General features: G+C 47.8%; 1 protein-coding gene across 2 annotated transcripts; it reads left to right on the top strand.

Annotated features, from left to right (window-relative positions):
* Nucleotides 1-239: 239 nt before the first annotated feature.
* LOC306701661 (uncharacterized protein) lies at nucleotides 240-3,579 on the top strand. Of its 2 annotated transcripts, none has more exons than XM_079167034.1 (6): nucleotides 240-392; nucleotides 1,350-1,382; nucleotides 1,569-1,598; nucleotides 2,280-2,324; nucleotides 2,418-2,537; nucleotides 2,647-3,579. In XM_079167034.1, exons 1-6 carry the CDS (start codon nucleotides 378-380, stop codon nucleotides 2,692-2,694), a joined length of 291 nt encoding a protein of 96 aa, XP_079023160.1. In that variant the 5' UTR covers nucleotides 240-377; the 3' UTR covers nucleotides 2,695-3,579. The 2 variants fall into 2 exon arrangements, with proteins under 2 accessions (XP_079023160.1, XP_079023159.1); XM_079167033.1 differs by having other exon boundaries at nucleotides 241-392; nucleotides 2,277-2,324.
* The last annotated feature ends 4,511 nt before the right edge of the window (nucleotides 3,580-8,090 follow it).

Raw genomic sequence — 8,090 nt, 5'->3', positions numbered from 1 at the left:
TTTTGCTCTCACTGTAACGCGCTCGCAACGAGGGCAACATGTCCTCGAGCGCAGCCCCTCTCGCTCTCGCAGGCTTTCCTCCCATCTCTCTCTCCCTGCAGAAGTGGGAAGAAGCCATTCGCACAGACCTCAGATCATCACCGGCTCCAAAAAATTCCAAGTGTTCTGCAGCCCCGAATGGCGTCACCCGATTGGCCGGGAGCCTATCAATCATGCCTTTAGCCGCACCCCTCCCCCCATTCAACCACTCGCCTCTCTGTTCCAGTGTGTTTACTACACTGCCGAGCATAAGGGAGACGCTCGTCTTCACATGCACTGAACCCACTGAGAAAAACAGTTTTTAGTTGTATTTGTAAGAACACCTCCAAGAGATCAACATGCCCAAGAGAAAGGTACGTATTCTCAATGAGCCAAATAGTTTGAGGGGGATATCAGCTATGCATGCATTGCAAAACGATTGTGAAGACATCCCTCTGAGACATTACTTAATTATAACGTAATGTATAACCGTAATATACCGCTGGTAATTTTTGCCTATTTTCTAGATATAATGTACATTTTTTATGCGTTAGAATGAATATTTTCCCGCTCGGACACGGCCTTTAAATCGCGTTTTTCTTGCACGAGCCGCTGTCCTTTGGGGAGCCAGAAGTCTCTCTCGGTCTCCATGCAGTTAAAGCACAAGCAGCAGCCATGCTTTGCAGCTCTTGTCCACCTTCGTCGCCGACCCTACCGAGAACAAGCGCTCCGTTTATCGCGAATTCGACACCAAACCGGCGAAAAGTGCCACCAGAAAATGCTTTAGTGCCTCTACTTTGCATTTTGGCCGCAAAAGCGAGCACTCACCGTCGCGTTTCGATAAAATTGTATATTTTCTCTCTTTGTTCGCGGTCCCGAACGGCTGCGGTGGCGCGGCTCTGCCGCCGGGTGGCGCGCGTGAGCGGCAGCAGGTCCCTCCCCCTTCTCAGAGACTCCCGCGCCAGCTTTCAAATCTGAGCTTCATGCATTGAATGAGAGAAAGAGATGGGGGAGTGAAAGGGAATAACAGGGCCTGGGCCCTCAAAATATGGCTCCAGAGGCCCGCACGGCTGAGCCCTCATAGCCCATGACTGAAACCGTGCATTACCACCACATCCCTGGGCTGGGAGCCTTTAAAATTACCTGTATGTGACATAAAATTTAGTTTTGGCACGAAAGCAAAAAGTTTTTTCAACAGGTTTATAATTAGTCATAATATGCGACTGAAGCATTTGACAACTGTTTCTTGTTCGTATAAAGACCATTTAAACTCTCAGTAGTGCTATTTTAATTTCCCCCCCATTGTAACCGTTTGTTTTTGTGTTTTTCAGACAGCAGTAACGGCTGGAGGAGAAAGGGAGGAGGTAAGAGGGTGCACGTTAAGAAACACCACATACATGTGATTAAAATTGAATTTTCATCAGTACGTGGGACCCGTGAGGGCGTTATCAATAAAAATAAGAGCTATTATTGAATTCTAATGTGTGTTTCCTGAATGTAGCCCAAATCCAGATAAAAGCCCCGTGATAACGGTCTTTGTTCTGTTTCAGCCCCAGAGGAGATCAGCTCGGTTATCATTGGTAAGGAGACACACAGAAACTCGGCCAAGTCATTTACATTTACACATTCAGTCCAAAAACGTGTAAATCATGGTAGAACGCTTGAAAGTAGTTGCACACACGTGTCACCAATGAAATAAAGCAATATTTTCCTTTTAGAGAAGGAGAGCAGCTATATAAACGGGGTTTCTTCTCATGAAGTACTTCAATTTAATTCCTAGCAATACCAAACTTCAAAACATGTCATTTTTACATTACGAAGCTTAAGAGTTAGTTTAGGTTATTAAAGTCTTTAATTAAGTAGTAATTAAGTCGTCAGCAGTACTATAAAGATAAAATGTCTCTATTATTCAAATAAAACATGTTTTAGGAAGGTTTTTGCTCTTAAAAAGTACAGAGCTGGTACAATACATATGAAATACCAATAGTGGGCATAATAGAGTGCTTCAGAATTATTACCGTTTAGTATGTTAATATTATACAATAACTTTAAATTACCGAGCTAGGGGTGCAAATATTTGTTATAAACACTCAGTCAATGTCTGTATTAAAGAGGTTTAATAGTTTTTATTATAAATAATTTAGAGTTGCATTCACCGTCTTTTTAAAAAGCCAAACTCTTCCAGTGTGGTCAAACTAGCGAAGAACGCAGTAATCCGGGTGTAGCCGTTACTCAGTCTCTTTCCCTCTCTGTCATAGAAGCCGGCGCTGCCTAAGCCGGAACCAAAGGCTAAGAAGGCGGCAAAGGTAAGAGACGCGAACCCCCGATTCTGAATCCACGCGCGTCCCAGAGCTAGAGGCGTCCAGTCGGCTAACAGCCTCTTCTTGTGGCCCCCGCAGAAAGAAAAGGCCGTGAACGACAAGAAGGAGGACAAGAAGACCAAGAAGGCGAAGGAGAACGCAGAGGCGGAGGCCAACGAGGAAAACCACTCTGAGAACGGAGACGCCAAGACCAACGAGGTGGGTGGACTCGCACGGGACGCCGGTGGTTTCGGGCGCTACTACGCAAAGCAAAGCGGCAACCACTCAAAACCGTTTTTGACCTTGACCTGTCTGCTCTGTCCCACAGGTGGAGGCAGCCCCCGAGGAGGCCAAGGAGGAGGCCAAGTCCGAGTAGCACCACTGCCCCAAGCTTCCTCCTCTACGATCCCAAACACCCCCGCCCCCCACCCGCCCCTGAACCCCCAGCCAGCCAACCAGCCCCCCTCCAAGTCTCTCACATGGTTTCCCTCCAAGGCGTATTGTTAACAGAGGAATATTTTTATCAATGATTTTATAAGTATCCGTACAGATTTTTAGCACAAAAAGCAAAGCTGATTATGCAGTGGTCATATCAAGTGTCTACAAGCAAGATGAACACACTAAAATCTTTTTTAAATGGCATTTCATGATTGTTGAAGGCTTGTTTGGTGTAGAAAGTGCGTCCCCCCCCCCCCCCCCCCCACACCACCCCCGCCGGGATTGGCTATGTCGTGAGTTGTGTATTCCTGTGTTTTTCCTCCTCGCCCCCATCTTTCCCCTGCTCCCCCTCTTCTTCCTCCACAGATTAGACCTCCCCCCCCCCCCCCTACAGTTCAGCCTTTATCCATGTTATATTAACGGTTCAGCCATGTTAACGTGGGTGATTCTTTTAGACCTCTAAATGTGCAGTGAGTTCCCTTTTTGCTTCTGTCTCTTTTTGTTTTTGTTTTTTTGTTTTCCATTGAACTCGTGTTTCAAAAAAAAAGAAGAAAAAAAAAAAAGCGTGTTGTCCATAAGAAAGAGGAAGACGAACATGTGAAACATTCCGGGAACAGCGATTGCCTCCGACCCGTCTCCTAGACGACCCTGCGTGTGAAACAGCTCCCGCTCCATCCACGCTGTCACGTCAGCTTTTCTAAACACTCTGGTTTTTTTAAACAATCGAATTTGGAAACCCTCTCTGACAAATTGCAGGTGTCTGGTCCCTCTCTTATGTTCTGAAATTCTCTTAATAAAAACAAGTCCTGGGAATTTTCCTCGATATCGTGTGTCCTGAGTTTGTTTCTTGGAAGAGAGAGAGAGAGAGAGAGATGGAAGTTGGGGAGTCTCCACATCAACACCACAATGAAAGTGGTTAAAGTAAAACGGGTGATTTGCAAGCATGCGTTGACAACTGAGGTCAACTTTAGTAACGGCTCAGGGTGCCCGGCCTCCAACAAGCCGTGGTCGTTTTGTAATGAAATGCAACAATGCATCCACCTGGCGATAAAAACGTAAAGCTCTTAATGTTGCCTTTAAACCTGCACTCAACCTGCTTCTAACGCATCCCCCACTATAAATCACACGGGAGAGCTTTTCAGTGTTTCTCTGTGTTTACATTCATCTCAACACATGCAAGGCAGAAAAAACGAGAGTCAGACGGCCGCTGTGACTAAATGAAACCTGTCTGTTGAGTGATGTCACTGTAGACAAATCCAACCGTTCCTCTCAAGACGGCTGCTGCAGGACACAGTTTTGCTGATCCTCCAAACTCAACTGTAGCTTGATACCTGAGGTTCCAAACCATTGGGATGGATCCCACAGATCCACGGGAAGGTCAGGTCAGGGCAGCGAAAGGTCAGCCACAGCTGGGACACAACTCCCTGATAAGGAGTGTGTGTCTAACATGGGAGACGTGTGCTCCTCCATTCTTCCTCCCTAAAGAATGATTCACCCTTTCTTATGACTCATTGAAGTAAAAGGGACTCAACAAAAGACTAAAGGTCCCGGCTGAACCCTGCACCTTTTATACGCACCACCGAAGGAGCATTCCCCCTTTGGGCATCGCACGTGCCGATTTAACTCTACGTGAACTCGAAATACGAGCGCCCCATGACCCACATTCACCTCAAACCCCTCACGGAAAATAGTCCGGATTTATCCTTCGGCAGCACATCGCATAAGGAGAGCTCCACGTGCACACGAGGCCGCGTGCATCGGTTCACGTTAGGGGTCTGACAGCAGCAGCAGGGATGAGTACAAATGCATGTAGTCTATTAAGCAAACACAGTAGGAATGGGTCTACTTTTTCTCAGCTTCGTGTGAGTGCACTTGCCTCCAGTATTGGCAGTGTGTGAATGTGGATGTGTATGTTTCCTGAGGCCCAAACCCTCACTTGATGTGCATTAAAATATATTTTGTGATCATATAGTTGCAAACTATTTGCAATGCCCTCTGTGACACAGAGATAATAAATAAGATTTGCTTATGACTGCAGCAGGCCTTTCTGGTTATGATTAAGACGAGCGCCTGTGAGCAGCGCTCTTTTACCCACGAATCACTGCCGGCGTTCTCCGCGGAACACGGCGCTCTGTCGGTTTTCCTTCCGCTCTCCGGGTGCAGCGGTTTGCAGCCCCTCTGACCTGCATTGTCATGGCCGAGCAACGGGCTCCATTTTGTCGATATTCTTTGGTTGTGTGTGCAGAGCGCCGTGGCGCCGCGCCGCCGCTAGATGGCCGCCTTGCCTCATCTTGACTCCAGTAAACAAACACAGAGGAGCTTCGGTCCCGTCGAGCTATGATTAACCTCACTTTTTCTTTTTCTTTTTTACAAACCGATACATTAAAGGTGTTATTATTACCCTCCCGGGGCACATTACTTGGGATCAATGAATTAATAGGAGACAGATCACAGGCTTCATCATGAAAAGGCTTCTCAAAAGTGGATCCCTCGGGCCTTTCAAATATATAATAAAACAAATAATTCCTCTTTCTTTCACATCTCCCCTCATACTTTCTTTTCATCCCCTGTCAGCATCATCTGTTTGATTTAACCTGTACTCAACCAGACGGTTCGATTAAGAGCCCCTTCTCCACACCGGGGCTGTATGAGCATCCTCCTGTGTGTGAGATCTATATTCATGGAGGGGTGCAGTGATGCGAACTAAAGGAAATACATTATTGATCAGACAGAAAGTTTCTTCGGTGGTCTTTCTTCTTTCATCCGCGCGGCCCTTGTGATATTCTCCTCCCATTGATCCGTCCATTCATCTTGTCTGCTGTGATCAAGCATCTGACTCGTTCAGAGGCTTTGACACCGACATGCAGAGACACGCGCGCGCAGACGTATACACCCCCCCCCCCCCCCTCCACCCTCCCCTGCTTCCCGAGGCATTCTGACACCAAAGACCTAATTACTCTAATATTGTTTTATCTCTCTCCTGGTGCACGCTTGCGGTTTGAACTGAATGTGTGTCTGCCCGCTTAACTGTCTGTCTGACCATCTGCCAGTCTGCCCGCTTGTCTGCGCCTCATCCTTGTTTTTTGTTTTTTTCTCACTGTCTAGTAATCGCAAGGGAGTTGTGCCCCCAAAAGCTTTGCGCAACGCCCCCAGTGTGCACGCTCCTTCTGCCCTGTCTAACTCTCCGACGGGGTTATGATATATGGACTAAAATAGCCCATCTTCCCTTTTTTTAAACACGCATATCCTACTCTGTCATCCCACGCACCCACTGTCTCCTCCCCGCATCCCCTCATCCATTCACATCTCTCCAGTCAGGGTCTGGCTGGCACGCAGGGTGGGGGGAATGAGTGTGTGAGCGACCGTGCGTGTTGGTTTGCACACACACACACACACACACACCACCACACACACACACACACACGTACACACACACACCCATGTGCGTTGCGTGTATGAAGATGTGTTTGTGCGCCTGTGTGCGTGTGCGTAAAAGGTGAGGATGACCTTTTTACGGGGAATTGATTTAGATGATGTCCTCTCGTCACCAGGGTTACCAGCTGTGTGAATGCGGATGAGCATTTGTTTCGTGGAAAAGAGCGTCACACTTTGGCACGCCTACCACGCGCGGAGCAATGGGACAAATACGCACACATATGCACGGACACAAGTTGCCAACGTTCGCATCGTTGTGCGGAGAAAAGCCTGAGTCAAAAGTCCTCCCCGCAGACCGGACCTCAGCGATGCTTGAAACATGAACAGATGTTTGGCGGCAAGGTTCGCATACAGGCAGCGCGGAGAGGATGTTGCTGTCTGGCTGTCTTAAACTGTTTGTGTTTTTCGACTTGTTTATCTGCGGGGCTGGCTGCGCCCTATACGGGGGTGGGATGTGCGAGAGCGAGTGAATGGGAAGAGGCAGGGGGAGAGGGAGAGGAGGAGAAAGTACCGGGAGGTGAGGAGGAAGAGGAAGGAAGGGAGGGAGGGAGGAAGGGAGGGAGTGTGCAGGCAGGGGAGAAGAGCTGGATGCAGATGGGGATCTATTCTCTCCGCGCAGGCAGAAAATATGGAAATGAGTGGGCGTCTGTGACGTCAATCAGTGTACACACACACACACACACACACACACACACGCACACATAGACACACACACACACGGTGAAACACTCCCCTCCTCCTGCAGTCCCATGCTAATACATGCTTCACTGCAAACAGCAGCAGTGGCACACAGATCTCTCACACACACACGCACACACACACACGCGCACACACACACACAGGCATAAACATCAGCAGCACCCCCCCCCCCCCCCCCCCCCCCCCCCCCAACCAAACATGAGCATAGGCACAGACACGCAGATCTGAGTTTCATCTCTGACCCGGCTGATGATGTCAGGCTCTGGTTTCTGTCATTTATAGCAACAACAACAGCACAAAATGACGTGTCACAGGAAGAATGAGAATGACGATGTTCAAAGTTTTCAAAAGAGGAAAACATGTTGCATCATTCATAAAGTGAAAGGCCCGAGAGTGCAACCCCCAGTATGAGGATTCATTTAATGTATTTCATTTAACCTTTATTCATTCAGGATAAGATTTTAAATCTCTCACAAGGGGATGTACTCAGAAGTACTCAGATATTTTGCTGTACTCATAAAAGTACCAGTGGGACAGTGTTAAAATATACCATTAGAAGTGAAAGTCCTATATTAAAAAAACAATGATTGTACAGCTGCTGCCTCAGTCATTTGTGCCCCTCACTCTGCAGTGAATGTGCCTCATGTCCGCCTGATTGATCTCTTGTTATGTAAGCATGTGTCTTTGTCACATGGCCAGCGATATGATCCATTATTGCTGCGCTTAGTTTGAATAGTTAACGAAGGAAAGTCCCAGTGACCCCACGCGGGGTCCTGGATGGATTTTGATACCAAAGAGGGGAGGTGTGTGTGGGGGGGGGGGGGAGCGGTGCGGACAGGAGGCATATCCTGCGTCACTGCACACGTTTGGATTGATGTGTTAAAAGTAATGACGGTTCAGTTTGAGCCTGAAAAAAAAAAAAGCACGCAGATGGGTTGAAGTTGTGAGGTGGAATGACAAAGAGGCGTGATCGACAGGTTCAATTCCCTCAAAGGATCGGCGTCTTTGGCAAGTTCGCCTTTAAGAAAAGCATCCATCCACGTCCCCTCGAGTCGTCACGACACACACTTCTATCTAGAGGAATAAAAAACTATTTTTGAAACACTCCACGCACGCCTTCCAAATGTGGCTGTTGAGGATGATTTAGCAGATAAGAGTGCATCGTGTTTCAGAGTGAAGGTGATGTGTGTGTGTGTGTGT

This window comes from Pholis gunnellus, assembly GCF_910591455.1.
Source record: "Pholis gunnellus genome assembly, chromosome: 10".
NCBI lineage: Eukaryota > Metazoa > Chordata > Actinopteri > Perciformes > Pholidae > Pholis > Pholis gunnellus.
Note: the sequence above shows the minus strand (reverse complement) of the source record. Positions and strands in the feature narration are given on the sequence as shown.

Bases quoted from the DNA above. Each gene is read 5' to 3' on its own strand.
- LOC306701661 (XM_079167033.1), top strand. The intron at 1,383-1,568 runs GTAAGAGGGTGC...GTTCTGTTTCAG, and splicing joins CTGGAGGAGAAAGGGAGGAG to CCCCAGAGGAGATCAGCTCG. The intron at 2,325-2,417 runs GTAAGAGACGCG...TGGCCCCCGCAG, and splicing joins AGGCTAAGAAGGCGGCAAAG to AAAGAAAAGGCCGTGAACGA.